The following is a 16,796-nucleotide window of genomic DNA, read 5'->3' on the forward strand; positions in this document are numbered from 1 at the left end:
CTGTTCGCTTCAGCTGCTTTCAAGCCATTTGGTGCATCTTTGTGTCCTCATTTTTAATGTCAGCCATTACTGTAATAGCAGTAGTATTTGAAAATAAAGACATTTACAATATGCTTCATCAAAATTACTTTATTTTTTATGATTACTATATATTCTTATTTATCCCCTACAGTATGGGGTCAGCACTCATATTCTCATTTAATAGCTAATGTGATTCCCTTAATTTCAGTAAACGACTAAAGTAACACTTCGAATGATTTTAAAGGACTTTTCCACAAATCCAAGCAGTTTTTTGGAGATTATGTATCTGAATTTCAGGAGCGGGACCACGCCTCCAAACACGCTCCTTCCAGTTATCATCTATACAGGTTCCCCCCAGTTCTGCAACTGTTCATTCTCGTTTACGTGCCCCACCCTCCCTCCCTCCTTGTTCTCAATTCTTTAACTTCTTCACTTCTATTTAGTACATGGGGATCTGCCCGGCCCGGGAGCCGTCGCCAGTCCCCTTCGAGGCCTTCCCCGAACCGCAGCTCAATTCATGTCCAAGCATCACCTTTACCTACTAAAATGCTGTCAATCCTAAAATGAGGACGTGGGCCCAGCTAGTGAAATGAATTTTTTGGTCTTTAGGTGTTCTACTTTCTGGTCTTATTAACTTGGTAAATGGTAAATGGCCTGTATTTATACAGCGCTTTTCTAGTCCCTAAGGACCCCAAAGCGCTTTACATATCCAGTCATCCACCCATTCACGCACACATTCACACACTGGTGATGGTAAGCTAAACTTGTTCAGTTTATCATCGGGCTCTTTTTAAGAAGTAGAAAGCAGGCAGTTGCTATCAGCTCTGTGGTTGTATTAACCATATTATATTTATTAAAGGCAAAACCATTGCTCCATATTTTGATAGCATCTCCTATAGAGGAGTGAAGGTTTCTCATAAAGTGTCAAGAGGCTGGTTTTGACCTTTTGCCTGCTGCTGAGGCAAGTCAGAAAATAACTTTCTCAAAGAATAGAACAATATTAACCGTATTAAAGAGAGGCATGTCTATCTGAATATTGTCTGTAAGAGTGAAGGCATTTTAACACCAAATGTTTGAGTGACGTCGTCTTCACATTTGGACTCATGATTACAGTCTTGTGTCAAGTCATCGTCGATTTAAAAACTGGCCTCACTCCCATGAATCTTGACACCTCAGCGGAGCTCACTTAACAGTTGGATAAACACAGCCGGGACTATTGGCTCAGTTTTTGTCCCTCTGAGGATTTTTGTCTCAGTTTGCAGCTGTCCAGAGAGTTGGAGGTCCCGGCCTTTCTTGTTTTAAAAAGCAGAGCATGAATGTCTGCTGCTTGTACATAGAAGTTCAAACTGAAAAACACACCTCGGAACAAACTCGGACAAATCTCAGGCAAAAGCTGAAAATAAATCTCTAATCGTAATGACAATGATAAAGTTTTTTTTTCTAATATGAATTGTCCTGAGTTGTCCTGTTAAACTTTCATTTGGGAGCATCTCCAGAGGTAGAATGGGTCACCGGCTAATCCCCAGCTTCTGCAATCTGTGAAGTGTCCTCAGATGACATACTGAACCCCATATTGCCCCTGATGCGCTCATCAGTGTGTGCATGATAGCTAAAAAGTGCTTTAAGTGCTTAGAGTGGCGTGTGAATGGGTATCAGAGCATTATGTAAGTGTAAAAGTGCTGTGAGTGCTCAGTAAAAGTAGAAAGTATTACACTTCTCATTTAATGTGCTGTTTGTTTTCTGTTTTTTTGAACTGTCACTTTCGTTATGCCTTCACTTAAAACACAAAAAAGTCATTCCTCGGTTAAAATACTAATGAGACATGAAACACTAAAAAATGAAAAGGCTTTGAAGTACTGAATGGTTTGTGTGCGTGTACTGTGCGTGTAAGTAGCAGCAGTTATTCTACAGGTGACGGTCGGTGCGTCGCTCTGGTCTAGCTCCATACACGGGCTCGTGCGCTCCGCGGCAGCCTCGCGGGGACTTCCTCTCCATATATGGCCCAGCTGGCCCGCGAGGCTCTACATGCATGCATGCGACGACCCTCGCGCGCGACCAAATATGGACGAAGGGCCAGTTGAATTCCTATCGAATACTCGGACATTCCAAACTACTGTCTGCTGAGGAGGAAAAAAGCTCTCCGGGTGGTATGGAGCAGAAGGCGTATATAAGGACCGTGGTGGTCGTAGCCTGTCACCCCAACACCAGCTGGAGCAAGCAGCCAACAAGGTTCCCTCAGTGACAGCCTGAGACACGCAGAGGTAAGCGGCTTGGAGGAGAGAGGTTCCCTGGTGGAGAGAGGGTTAATAATTGTAGCAGTAGTTAGGTGGAGTTACTGTTAATGGAGACTGCCTTCTTGCTAGGTTAAGTGAATGAGACAGATGGAGAATAATCTGGATTTAATGGTTAAGTGAAGGGAGCTGGCAGTGAACCACAGTCTGCTTAAGCTCAGCTTTTGTTGCGACAGGTAGTTAATGGAAAGACTGGGTTGTGTTCAAATGCTGTTAGAGATTTGTAACCCTTGTAACTTTAGCTTGGAATACAATGTGTATTTTAACATTTTATGATGAAAAGTGATAATAACAAATGCTGTAATGAAACTGACATGTCTATTCGTTTACTAATATTTATCATAATTAGTTACAAGTACGTTAGTTGACACTTATCAGCACATCAGTGCTTTTTGCTTTAGTTTCAGTGTTTACTAGTGAATAGAAAACACTGAATCCAGCAACAATACATATACTTTTTAAAGCAGCTTTTGAAGGATGATTCCTTTACAAGGGCACTATAATGCATATCAAGAAAAGACAACACCACATTTTGAAGTTTATGGGGAACATTTGAAGGCATCATTAAACTAATGGGGATTTAATAGCGTTTCTGTTTGCAGCTTAGTGACTTTGTGTCCTGGCAGGTTGTGTAAATTGTTATGACACAATCTAAACACTGGAGGCCTGAGAGAGGAGACGAGGAGAAGTTATAGTTATTAGCATGTGATTATTTATGAAACAGAACAGGGGAGTCAGTGGTAGTAAAGCACAGTGTCATACACTTTTTTGGTCATTTAGTTTATTGTAGTGTAATAATTTATGTTTATTATATAACGAAAGAAAGAAACCAAAACGTTATTACAATTAAAAAACTGCTTGGAAATAACATCAACCTAAAACTTTCAGATTAAAAACAGCAGGCTGTTGAGTTTTTAGTCCAAATTAAAAAAGGCAACAAAACATACTCAACAAAGTGACACTAGTATTAGCGTTAAAATAATTTGTCTATTAAGAGAAAATTAAATGAATATCTAACATGCAACTGGTGCTTTGTTCAGTGTGTTAAGTGCTGCTGAGTAATCCTGCTGTACAGAAATTCATCACATTTGACTTTCCTCCTCCAGAATCCGCAGACATGTGTGACGACGATGAGACCACCGCCCTTGTGTGCGACAATGGCTCCGGCCTGGTGAAGGCTGGCTTTGCTGGAGATGATGCTCCCAGGGCTGTGTTCCCCTCTATTGTTGGTCGCCCCCGTCACCAGGTATGCAAGGGCAATAAATTTCACAAAAAAAGGAAACTCATTCTTGCTTTTCTTTTTCTTACGTGCCTTGCAGTGTATCTTAGACCTAGTTCTTTACAGAGTAATTGCTGTTTGAAACTCTTGGACTCATATTACAACAAATTAAATACAGACATCAATAAATATACATTTCAGACCTAACTTGCTTTCCTCCCCTCCTCAGGGTGTGATGGTCGGTATGGGTCAGAAGGACTCCTATGTGGGTGATGAGGCCCAGAGCAAGAGGGGCATCCTGACTCTGAAATATCCCATTGAGCACGGCATCATCACCAACTGGGACGACATGGAGAAGATCTGGCACCACACCTTCTACAACGAGCTGCGCGTAGCTCCTGAGGAACACCCCACCCTGCTGACTGAGGCCCCCCTGAACCCCAAAGCCAACAGGGAGAAGATGACCCAGATCATGTTTGAGACCTTCAATGTCCCTGCCATGTATGTGGCCATCCAGGCTGTGCTGTCCCTTTATGCTTCCGGCCGTACCACTGGTGAGTCTGAGCTTCACAGAAATACAAGTTTCCTTGTCTTCAAGACAGTATTTCTTTCTCATTTAAAAAAAAACTTAAGGTCTATAATGTTTTGGAACAAAGCCACAGTTTTTTGTAGTTTTGCATCGCTACATCGCCACAGTGCATTGTAAATAAAACAATCAATATGTCATTGCAGTGCACACTTTTAGCTTTAATTCAAGAAGTTTTCCAAAGTTTGACATGAACACTGTTTATGCACAGTGCCCCATTTTCAGAGGTTCAACATTAATGACACAAACTAACATTAATTTAAGTATAAAGACACTTTTTGTTACTTAATATTGCAACAACTATCTACCTGAAGTCCAGAACCTACGGACATCACCAAATGTTGTGCTTCCTCCCTTGAGTTCCTCTGCTAGACCTTTACTGCAGATGCTTTCAGTTGCTCCCTGTTTGGGTTTCTCTGCATTCAGTTTTGTATTTTATAACAGAAAAGCCTGCTCTGTTGAAATCAGGTGACTGAGTTGGCCATTGAAGAATATCTCATTTCTTTAGCTTAAGTAACTGTTGGCTTGCTTTTGCAGCGTGCTTTGAGTCATTATCCATTTGCTCTGTGTCTGTCTGACCAGCATTTAGCTGAATATGAGCAGCGATTATAGCCTTGTAAACTCCATCATTTATTCTGCTTCTTCTATCAGCAGTCATATCATCAATAAACACTAGTGGCCCGGTTCCACTGGCAGCCATACATATCCATGCCACAACGCTGCCTCCACCATGCTTGGGATCATCATTAGTTTCCCTCCTATCATGCTGTCTCTATGACAGGTGGTATAATGGCTTTACTCACTTATATGAGGATCATATTTAAAATTAGATTAAAATTACACTGAAAAGCTATAAAATACAAATTCAACACTTTGAAATAGCTTCCGATGTTATGAATTCTTCATTTGTGCCAAGGGAGCAGGCCTCAACTTGCCATGAAGCTGCTTGTCAGTCAAATTTCCTATTAAATCTGCATCTCTGAAAATTGGAGACTGTGTATAAAATGGCAGTAATACTTCAACAGTTCACAGAAAATCTTTGTAAAACCCCTTGAACTAAAGCTGAATGTCTGCACTTCAGTCCCAAATGAATTGCAGAATGTTTGTCCCAAACATTGTGGAATGCACTGTATTGTTGAAACAAATAAATGATTACTACGCTGCTTTTTTTCATTTTGTTTAGTTTCGGGTTGATTTTTGGGACAAAAAAGATACATAAAAAAACTGTCTTTTAAGCCTTCCAGTGAAAAAAACAAATGTGGACATTAGAAAGAAGCAGTGACTGTTAGCACTCTGCGCCTTTTCATGTGACTCATCACATGCGTCAGGTAGAAACCTGTCAGCTTCTCCATAACTCTTCTGTTTCTGCTCTCAGGTATCGTGCTGGACTCTGGTGACGGTGTGACCCACAATGTACCCATCTATGAGGGTTACGCTCTGCCTCATGCCATCATGCGTCTGGATCTGGCTGGTCGGGATCTCACAGACTACCTTATGAAGATCCTGACTGAGCGCGGCTACTCCTTTGTCACAACTGGTAAAATAGCACAAAATAAAACCAAAATGGTTAAAACTCAGGACATTACGTCCTTTCGCTCACTTGGATAAAATTATTTTATTCATCTTTCATTTATTTATTATTCTACTCTGCAGCAGCTTGAATTATGACCTTTGCCCTCTGTTTGTAGCTGAACGTGAGATTGTGCGTGACATCAAGGAGAAACTTTGTTACGTTGCTCTGGACTTTGAGAATGAGATGGCAACCGCAGCCTCCTCCTCCTCTTTGGAGAAAAGCTATGAACTGCCTGACGGTCAGGTCATCACCATTGGCAATGAGCGTTTCCGCTGCCCCGAGACCCTCTTCCAGCCCTCCTTTATCGGTGCGTAGCATCAACACTATTCATCTGAGACAGTGTAACAACTTTCCTTTGAAAGATCACATTGTGATTTCATTGTGTTTAACCTGAACCTCTCTGCTGTACATCTACACAGGTATGGAGTCCGCTGGTATCCATGAGACAGCTTACAACAGTATTATGAAGTGCGACATTGACATTCGTAAGGACCTCTATGCCAACAACGTGCTGTCTGGCGGGACCACCATGTACCCTGGTATCGCTGACCGCATGCAGAAGGAGATCACAGCTCTGGCTCCCAGCACCATGAAGATTAAGGTACAAAAGCAACACTGACTGGCACAAGATCACTCACCTTACATAATATGACAATGATATCTGAGGTGCTAGCAGGCAATAAAATTTGTCTCATTTTCTTCTACTTGTGCAGATCATTGCTCCTCCTGAGCGTAAATACTCAGTCTGGATCGGCGGCTCCATCCTGGCCTCTCTATCCACCTTCCAGCAGATGTGGATCAGCAAGCAGGAATACGATGAGGCCGGCCCCAGCATCGTCCACCGCAAGTGCTTCTAAACATGATGCGTCCAAAGCATCAGGTTCAGGATCCAGAGCAGTAAGATGCTGCTGTCCTAGAACTGTGAAACTTCATCCTCTCATAGAGAGACCTTTGACTTCCACCAGTGAGGATCATGTCACATCTAACCTGTACATAAGTTATTTATTTTTTCTTTTATGTATGTCCTGTTTCAAATGTAAATGAAGATTGGTGTGCATATATGAGAGTTGGCTTCGAGGTATGACACACACCAGCTCGGACCAACTACATTTAAAAAAATCAAAGAAACAAGAACAAAAAGACCAAAAAAGAAACAACCCATCAAAGCAAATAAAAGCCAAAGATTTTTTCCAAGTGTGACTGTGTTGTCTGCTCATTCTGATTCAGAACATTTGTGGATGTTTGTTCATTTTATTTTACTGGTCTTTTGGATTTTTCCATTATATTCTGAACATTATGACTCTCACACAAGAGACTGCACATAAACTTTGTTTGAATAAAATCTGTAAACAATAATTTATTACCACATGTATCAACCCTAACCTAGTCTACAATTTACATACATGTATGCGGCAGCATACCAAAAAAAATTAAATAAATTTAAGTCATCCAGCTCCAAACACAGCAGTGAAACATCACTGATAGTAGTCTTTATGAGGTGTTTAAAGCCTTGAGACAAACACAGAGTTCAAGTTCAAGAGCTGAAATAAATCCAGTAGTTAACCAGGCTAAACAATACGCTGACTTTCTTCTCACCCCAAAACAAAGAGAATAAATATTGTCTTGGATACTGAGTGACATATTGTAGTTTCTACAAGGTGGTAAAATAGAATTACATTCCCAAGTTCCTATTTGTAAAAGCGAAAACCCAAACATCACTGGTTAGGCTGTGGTCCTGGCCCTACAAGAGACCATTTGTAAATAACCTTTTATTTAATTTATTTAGGGGTTTGTTGTTGTTATTGTTTTCTCCTCATATCTTGACTGCTCTGATGGAGACAGAACACGCATGCGCGGTCTGGTGGAAGCGTCTTAATGTAAAACCACATTTCATTTCATATCAGTCTAGTACTGTTATACTTTAATCCAGACAGGGATAAATAATAGACGAGCTCCGGATGTCCAGGATATATATTTCAAAATAAAGCTTCCGACCATCTAAACTGAATGGTTTTTGCCTGAAATCAGCCTGAAAGCTATAACATGAGCAAAGTAGAAGATTTGATCTTGAATATCCTCTTGATTAATCACGTCCCTGGGATGTTTTAAAGCACTTGTTTGAAAACCAAAGCCGGAAGTTGTATGTGCTATTGCTGCTAGCTTTCTAACTGAGCTGGGCGTTTGGTGCCAGTAAGCAGAGCGATGCTCGCCTGCTGAGAGACGGGGTTTAAATCAAACGGAGTCCCCCTGGTACACAGACTTGGTGAGTACATATATTCCTGACTTTAATGCCCAATCAGACTTTAGTCGTCAGCCTGAGCATTGAAATGACCCCGTGTTTACAAACGAAGCTGACCGCAGCGGGCAGGTGAGGCGAACGGCTGTGAACATGGCTGTAGCCTGCTTTCACTCGGTTTGGCATTTCAAACCTCAGGTTTACACACTTCATTTATTAACTTCAAAATACGTCGGAGCTGCAACGTTTTGCTCTGCTGTGTGTTTACAGACTAAAATCTTTAAAAATGCTGCGAGCTGGGGTGTGACTGACAGAGTGAAAGGCTTTATAACAAGACAGTGTGTTTCAGTTACAGAAAAACACATCGGGAGAAATGCAGTAATCAGACAGTGACAGGATAATATACACTGAACAGGTTTTGTCCTCAGATCGGATACAGGCTTAAAAAATCAAATACTGGCTTATTTTTACTTTGAGTAACAACAAGTGTTAATGTATAGAAAGAAAAGGAAAGTGCATGTAGGCGTGTAGACTGAAATAGACTGGATGTTACTGGTCGTGTGGTGTGAGTGAGTAATGGCTGTAGTACAGCTAGTTGTAAAGCTGTAGTAAACCTCAATCCTCCCTGCTCTCAGGGTAATCTGATGTGGCGGGAGGTGGGCGGGGCTTACAGGTAGACTACACCTGGCAGAGGTACGTCACCAGGTTTTGCAGGTGAATCTCGAAAAAAAACCAAACAGAAAATGTAAACATTTAATAGGTTTTATGTTATGTTACGTTATCGATATATTTTTACTGAATATGGCCAGAGCTTTAGATGAAATCAAGCGGTAAAGCTTGTTATAAATGTTTTGTTTGCATATGATGCATTAAAAAGAAGTCCCAGGAAGAATGTCAGTGTTTGCATTCATGATTATTAAAGGTCCAGTCAGATTTAGTGCTAATAACCTCCAATGGTTTTCCCTGATCTGTGGCTAACAGCAGCTGCAGACGTGGATGGCTGGATGATGGTATCATGGCTGTTTTGCAGTTTTTGACAGGAAAAAAATGCTTTGATGCATGAAAGACAATATTATTATTGTACGTTCATTTTGTTGGACTCAATTATTTTATGTGTTAATGCATTCAAGCCAAACTGCTGCCTGTCCTGAGTCATTACCAGTCCCACGGGAGGCTCTCCGAGGTTCATTCCACCTGGGTTGAACTGAGCATCAAGTATCTGGTGCTGACTGTTTGGCATCGCTACTTGAATTCAATTCTGAATGTATTACGTACATGGTATCACACATTGTATATCCATGTATAATGGCTGTTGTAAATTTAAGTCTCTTTGTCATTAAAGCAAATGTTTATAGTCGTCCCTCTGTCCTTCTGCTAATGGGCAGTATTCAGAAAACACAGTGACAGCTTTGTTAATGTAGCAGCAGAAGAACCGACTGATCAAACCCTCTCAATGGAAATCTGAACCACAGTGAAATGCGACACTGTGTGTTGTGCTGGATGCAGCACAGGGTTAATATCTACCAGAGCTCTGAGCTGACGTGGAAAGTAAAAGAAAAAAATGGCAAATAGATAATTGGGATGCAGCTTTTAATTTACCTTTTAGTGAAGTGGATTAAAACATTATTATTCCATTAACAGTGGAATAATCCTTAAAGGTACTTTTTGTAATTGCCTTCTGCAAAATTCAACTCAATGTTTTTGGATGCTTGTTGGTGTTCCTACTGTCCACATGCTTGTAAATAAAAATGTGTTCAGGGTTACTTGCCTGGTAAACAGAGGTTCCCTTTACTCTAATCAGCCTCTTCTGCTACACATTTGATATTGTTTAGAAAGCAAATAATGCACATTTGGGATATAAAGTTAGTGTTTTTGCATCTTTACAGTCTGTTGTTGGCTGCAGGGCTGCAATGATTCATCGAGTAATTCGAATAGTTTGCATAAATGTTTTGCTTTGATGCTTCGTTCAGTGCCTGGCTCTGTAGTGCACAGATGTGTTAAAATGTGTTAAACAATGTAAACGTGAGTGTTTTAATGTGGATTGTACTACAATACGCAGATGAACTGTTTACTTATAATTTAACCAGTCTGGTATGAGACTGGTATTACAAAGCCTGCCATCACATTTTACATGGAAGCATACCTGCAGCAAACACGGGTGAGTCTAAAGAGGGGTAAATACAGTCGATGGTTTAAAACTAGTTATTTTGCAATCATGTTTTTTGTATCGAGCCTTAAAAGTTTCATGGACTTGATCTCTCAATCAAGATAAAGCCTCCCACTCTCAACAGCACTTCTCATTCCACTTCATCTTCACCCAGGTTTTGTTCTGTTTACCATTCAGTCACCACTAACCATCTGCGGTGGCTGTAGCTCAGGAGGTGGAGCAGATCATCTACTAATCGCCAGGTTGGTCCGGTCGGCATTCCAAATATCCTTTGGGAAGATACTAACCCCAAGTTAATCTCCGATACATCCATCGGAGTATGAATTTGTGTGAATGTTAGAAAGCACTTTCAGCATAGAAGTGCTTCTATGAAGTGAATGAGGTATGTTATATAAAGGTCCATTTACTATTACACCACCTAGAAACTAGCAGGACTTTGTAGAGCAGCCCAGATATTTCTGTATGTTCCCCAGGAAAGGAACTTTCCCGACAGGATGTCTGTTTGAGGGGAGAGAAAAAACTCAGTGTAGCTGCTTCTGAAAACTGGGGCATGGCTCTTGATGCTCATTGGTTAAATTCTTGTCAGTAACTGTTTCTTTGAAAGTGCAGCCACGTAGAAGAACAACAAACAGCAGACTTTTAACATTAGTATGAACACTGCAAAAGTTAAAGAATGCTTTGCAGCAGAGTTGCTTTTTATTTTTATTTTTTTTGTAGTGTGAAAAATCATCATTTATTATGCTTTAAATAATTTTATGACATATTTATTCAGGAGTGACCAGGATTCATGTTCTCTTTTTTGATTTTTCTTTCTCATCTTCTTCATCTGCCTCCTCCACCACTAATCTCTCCTGGTCATCTCTCTCCATCCCTTCCTCTTCCTCCTTCAGCAGTTTGATTTCATTCTCACGTCGCAGGAGTTTATTTGCTCAGTGTGAGTCTGCCCACGTTAGGTCCACTTGAAACAAAGTTTCACTAACAGCCCGTGAATAGTGGTGAACAGGAGCTAACAGCAGTGCTTATTGACAGAAAATCGCAGCTCACCTCAGTATCACTGACGTTGACTTGCTGACAGTGTAAGGGATAATATTCAGGCCGAGTCAATATCAAAATATAATAAAAATCAGGTAAATACCAAAATTTTGTAGGGCTTCAGCTCTCGTCCAGTATAATGTGAGAGGTTGTTGACAAGATGATGATATAAATCGCATGAATGTCAGGATTACACGTCACAGCATCAGTAAACAAGTAAAGGGAAAGTGTTTTACTTCCTCTGATAGAGAATATACCCTGTTTGTTTACTCGTGGTTGCCATAGTTAACTGCCTCTTCATAATGTTTAGTGGATTTTTAGGCTTATTAACAACAACAACAAATGTTGAATATGAAGCTGCCAGGCAGGAAAAGAGGAAAACCAAAGAAAAGATTCATAGATGTAGCGAAGAACATGCAGAGGATTAGTGTGAAAGCAGAGGAGGCTACTGATAGGAGGAGACTCTCAGTGGTGACTTCTAATGGGAGCAACAAGAAGAAGACGACCAAAGAAAAGATTGCAAATTTGTTTCAAACTGTATTTTGTCTCCTTGCAGTGATTGGCACCAGGCAATAACAAGAACCATGGTGACCAAGAAAGTGAGGACAGAATATATGAAGAAGTTCAGGGACCCCAAATGGGAGACGTTTTCTAAATGCTATGAGGACTCTGTGAAGTACCGTCTGACTCGCCGGGTGATAGAACACTCCCACAAGCCCTGGTTCTGGGAGGGCTGGGACAGCGGCTCTGACTCCAGCGGCTGGTCAACACCAAGGCTGACCAGGAACAAAGTGGTTCCTCTGTCTCTCCCGCTGCCGCCCACATCCTTGGAGGTCAAGCAGAGGTTGTTGGAGTCAAAGACCAGTCCTGTGCAAAAGCCAGCGTGCGAGGATGGAGAGACTGACGTGGGGGACCGGGACGCTGCGGTTGTAGATGCGGCACAAACCACAGGTAAGAGAACGGGTCACCAAGCAGAAGTTCTAAACATATGCTTGATTAAGTTTCTTAAATGTGATTATTAGGCGCCGCTTCTCTCCCTGGTAAATGTTTTAAACATATCGTAAAAATTTCTGCTTTGGACAAGACATCAATTTGGTTTCCGAGACTTTGTGTCATAGCAAGGGTACATTTTCCAGAGAACTGCAGTTTCTGATTAATATTCTTTCAATTAACTAACCAAATAAACTAGAAGTAGCTCTGATAATAACCATGTCAATCATGATGTGGCAAAAACTGCAGTTCCAGAAGTGGCCACTTGAGGCTGGCTCCAAAAGTGAGTTAGTGTCTATACTTGTGTTAAAATGTTAAAACTTCACAGCTCTCAAATGATTTTTTACTCCATGGTCCATTGATCAGTTTTTTTCAACTACACAGTAGGGAAACGTTTTTTAGATAGATAATTCTTTTGAACAATGGCTGAAATGTAGGCGTGGCCATTTGACCTTGCCATGGAAGTTTCAGTTACATGTCTTGTCTCTGCATCATAACTGTACAAGTTAGGCTCAGTTTCCTAATCAAGCCTTCTAGCATTAACACATAACAGCATTCCCAGTCTCTCATACAAACATGGTCTCTTCTCAAAATAAGAAATCCAAACCCATCAGGTGGCATCACCCACGTCCCTCTCAGGTACTGCTGTACCACGAGGGCTCAACATTGTTTGATCCTCGGCTGTTCTTTGTGTTAGCTTGTCAGCAAGCAGCATGATGCTTATGGTGCACATTAGACCTGCTAAACATGAGCTGCTTAGCTTCGTTGTTGCAAGGATGTTGACATGTGGGTCAAAGCCCTGCTCAGTGCAGCCTCACAGAGCTAACCTTGTTTTACTCTTCTGACAGTTGATGATGATACTACATTAACTCAAATGCAGTGTATTTTGTCCTGAAATGCACAAAACTAACTGTAGGAGAAGAAAGTGACCATGTTTGCATTTGTGCTTCAATTTCACCTTTTCTTTTTTAGTCTTCAGAAACAGTTTGTAAAGATCTAACAGATGGTGTTTTTTGTGAACCCTTTGTAAGCGTCACTCTGACAGTACGAGGCACAGAGGCTGGTTTACCTCAGGAGACAGCAGTGCTATAAACGTTTGGACTGAAAGTTCAGCAGTCAGATGGGACTGTTGTTGCTGAGACACTGAGCTTAAAGATAAAGGATCCATTGTGTGCCTTTGACATTTGTGATGTCTGCATTTCAGACAGGCGAGTGCCAGGAAGCCTGCTTATCTCTGAATTTCACAGTCACAAATAATTTCATATAGATTGAGTCACAGCAGCGCTCTGCAGGGTCACTGTGGAGCCATCCAGCTCCATCGAGTGGTTGATTGGTGTATTGGTTTAGTTAGTTAATCTGTTTGTTCAGTCAGCAGAGCTCAGTGGATATTTAAACGATTTCACTGTTTCCTGTGTTCTTGTGAAGCAGCAGTTGTAGAAAATGGTGTGAATGAGGCCGGTGGCAGTTCTGTGGCGGTGGCTCCAACAAACAGCGCACCCTCAGACGACACACCGACAGACAACGGGCCAGCCGACTCGGCGTCTTCTGATGCGGAGCCAGTAAAGCCAGTATCCCGACGGCAACGCCGCCGCCACACGCCACGCTCTGAGCAGCCGCACCGAGACAGTTCCCAGGATGACAAACCAGCCGTGATCCGTAAACCGCCGAGAGCAAAGAGCACGCCGGTGATCAGCACCAAGGAGAAGGAGAACCACAGACCGTCCAGCCGGCTGGACTGGAGCGAGAGACAGATGGAGGTCAAGAGGACAACCAATGATGTGAGCGCTGATCTCAGTTGGGATACTGCAGCACTTTTAGAGCCTTTAAAGCTCAGGGCTCATGGCAACAACAAATATACTTTACTCTTATGACCACTAGCAACTTTTCAGAATTACAATCAATAATTTGACTGTTTTTAAGTTATACGTTCAGATTTTAAACACCATTATATCTCAAGAGACAGACTTGCTAACTAGAAAAAAACACGTAGCACATTACCAGCCTTTTTCTTTCTCGGCCCGTCCTTGGTAGTGCAGGGGTCCTGCAGCTCGACCTCATTCACAGGACAGCAGAGAAGTGAAACGTGTCACCGAACACGCAGCAAACATGAATAATAAAACACCGGTGTAGCTTTGGGAAATGACTCCTCTCTGGTTTCTCCTCACAGAGTCACACTTCTGATGCCTGCGTTCAGACCCGCAGGGAGTCTGACAAGCGGAGCTCCAGGCTGGACCGCCGGCGGGCTCGATCGGCTGACCTGGAGAAGATAAGACGCTCGCAGCTGATGGTGGTGGACGACCGCTGGATGACAGAGTACATGCGCTGTTTCTCCGCCCGGCTTAGGTAGAGATGGGATCCACCTAGAATCCCTAAATACCAAGTTTCCTTACGTGCAAATATCAGGAGGAAATCATTTCTCATTTTAATTAACAATCCAGAGAGAGAACCGTGTTGCCACAAGACAACACCGCTCGCTGTGTTGTCTCCTTAGTTGACAAAGAAATAAGAAATAAAGTGAAGAAGTGGGACGAGCTACTGTTTTCGATCCAGTTGATAAAGTTCTAAATAGTTTATGAACATCAAGTTTACAATTTTACCTTTCTGTACATGGGTCGTTACAAAAAGTACCTTTTTTATAATAAAGATCAGAGATTCGATTCTTTTAACAGATTTGGGACTATTTTACGTATATCTTTGGGATTTCAGTAACGAAATGACACGAAACAAATCGAATTAACTTAAAATTCATTTAATTCGCTTCTCTCTGGGATCTTAGATAACTTCTCTCAGTTACTGGGTGAATTAGCGCTTGAGCCAGGAGGGTGTCACTGCTCATATGAGAAAGGGACAGTGTTACACGAGTGTGTCTGATCACTGAGCAGCGGAGTTATCAGCTAGACTGCTGCGTCCTTTGGAAGATGTTTGATGTAAGATGTGCCCTTACATCAGCGTTTATCTGCATTCACGACCTTGCTGCTTTGGCTTCCTGATGGAGACAAAAAGCTCTTAAAAGCAGCTGTAGCAGAGGACGGACACAGCTCGCAGCTGTTTATGGCGCCCCCAAGTGGTCAGAAGCTGCAGCTTTAAGCGCTAAAATGCTCCAACGCTCTTTTTTTAATTCAAGATATTTTTATTGAGTATTTGTGGATATAGTTTACAAAGAAAACAAAGAAGGCGGAAAACACAAACTGTTTACAATGAATACAAAACAGACATGTTGGAACATTGTTTTCCTCTCTTATTATTTACCAAACAAGCAAAAAAAAAAAAACCAGAAACAGAAAAATAACAAAATAACAAAATAACAAAAGCCACAACCCGGGAGGGATTATGAGCTTCACGTTCCCGTTAAGACATCCGACCACTCTGGAGAAGCAAATCCGTTAGTCAGCTGGAACATCCTTAAGTTGAAGTTTAGAGAAGTTTTCCAGAAAGAGACCCCAAATTTTATCAAATGTGCCCTTTTGGTTCTGGGTGGAGCAGTGGATCTTTTCCAGACTGAGACACGACATGAGATCAGCACACATCAAAATAGCACGCCTATCCAAGAGGGAACCAAAGGACAGCACCCTGCGCTTTGCTCTGGGAATATACTTATCATCCTCTCCCGCTTTACCACAGAGAGCAAGTAGGGGTTGAGAGCTAGTTTCAGGCCGGCAGCCTTGTTCAAAGTGCAGAAAACCTCCCAAAAGTTTGCCAGGGCAGGTCCACCGATGCTGTTTGTAGTTAATTTCATCTATGCAATAGGTGTACAGAACATTTATTATGACTTGTGATGGTATGCTATAGCCTTTCCCACGTCTTCACTTGATGCCACATTACACGGGATTATTTATGACGAACTAACGAGACAACAGGAACAGTGTTGTTTTGCTGCAGCATCCTGTCAGAGCGAATCGCTGCTGTCGAGAGAGAAAGAAAAATACTGTCCTTAGATTTCAGACTAAAGACCATTCATGCAAAAGTTGTTAACCATCACCTTTTGTTGTTGTTTTCCCTACGACAGTAACGATCGGATCTGCAGGAACAGTTCAGATTTCTCTTTCTGAACACTTTCAGATGAAATTGGCTGAACTGTGTTTCTCTGGTGTTGTTTTTTGTATGAGAATGAACAATAAAATGACTCGTTCTTAGATTTTCTATACATGTATCTACAAAAAAACACACCCACGTCTCTTTTGAATGTATTTAGTTTCTGCTCTTCTTTCATTTAGAGCTCATGTTAAACACACATTCTGTTTTCAGCTCTCTCTCATGAAGCCAGCTGTGTGTTTACACCTCAGAGTTTGATCGGAGAAAGGCCCAAACTGGAACTTTTGATATCTGTGTATTTTGGATATGAGGACTCGAGCTTAGATTAAAAGAAGTTAGAAACACATGATATGTCAAATAAAGCTCAAATCGAAGGTATTTTTACAGAAAAGGTTAGTTTATTAAATTGTAATCATTGTAATTATTTAGATCAGGTAACTGTTAAGCATACAGTATATTTATTGCAGAGTGTAGTTGATGTGTTTTCACCTGGGGCAGCTTCTTTTTTTTAAATTGATTTTTAATCAGAAATAACCTGAGTGTAGTGAGTGTAGTGAATACTCCACAGGAAAAAAGCTTTTAGGGTAATTACGCAAAACTAGATGCTTCTAAAACTTTTACGTGAAATGAGGAGCAGCCATCATCGCCG

At 41.5% G+C, this 16,796-nt stretch overlaps 2 protein-coding genes across 7 annotated transcripts; both read left to right on the forward strand.

The window, feature by feature from the left end:
- The first annotated feature begins 2,119 nt into the window (after nucleotides 1-2,119).
- Nucleotides 2,120-6,884, forward strand: acta1a (actin alpha 1, skeletal muscle a). Its single transcript, XM_026172074.2, has 7 exons — nucleotides 2,120-2,282; nucleotides 3,419-3,558; nucleotides 3,761-4,085; nucleotides 5,493-5,654; nucleotides 5,806-5,997; nucleotides 6,110-6,291; nucleotides 6,404-6,884. The coding sequence occupies exons 2-7, from the start codon at nucleotides 3,430-3,432 to the stop codon at nucleotides 6,545-6,547; spliced, it is 1,134 nt and encodes a 377-aa protein (XP_026027859.1). The 5' UTR covers nucleotides 2,120-2,282; nucleotides 3,419-3,429; the 3' UTR covers nucleotides 6,548-6,884.
- Nucleotides 6,885-7,811: 927 nt separating this feature from the next.
- Nucleotides 7,812-16,248, forward strand: ccsapa (centriole, cilia and spindle-associated protein a). Of its 6 annotated transcripts, none has more exons than XM_080303253.1 (6): nucleotides 7,820-7,953; nucleotides 10,248-10,335; nucleotides 11,682-12,076; nucleotides 13,541-13,893; nucleotides 14,283-14,458; nucleotides 16,122-16,248. In XM_080303253.1, the coding sequence occupies exons 3-6, from the start codon at nucleotides 11,710-11,712 to the stop codon at nucleotides 16,162-16,164; spliced, it is 939 nt and encodes a 312-aa protein (XP_080159379.1). In that variant the 5' UTR covers nucleotides 7,820-7,953; nucleotides 10,248-10,335; nucleotides 11,682-11,709; the 3' UTR covers nucleotides 16,165-16,248. The 6 variants fall into 6 exon arrangements, with proteins under 6 accessions (XP_080159381.1, XP_080159379.1, XP_080159382.1 ...); XM_080303256.1 differs by having other exon boundaries at nucleotides 13,544-13,893; XM_080303254.1 differs by having other exon boundaries at nucleotides 7,865-7,953; nucleotides 10,271-10,335.
- Nucleotides 16,249-16,796: the final 548 nt, after the last annotated feature.

Source organism: Astatotilapia calliptera, chromosome 6 (assembly GCF_964374335.1).
Source record: "Astatotilapia calliptera chromosome 6, fAstCal68.1, whole genome shotgun sequence".
NCBI classification, from domain to species: Eukaryota; Metazoa; Chordata; class Actinopteri; order Cichliformes; family Cichlidae; genus Astatotilapia; species Astatotilapia calliptera.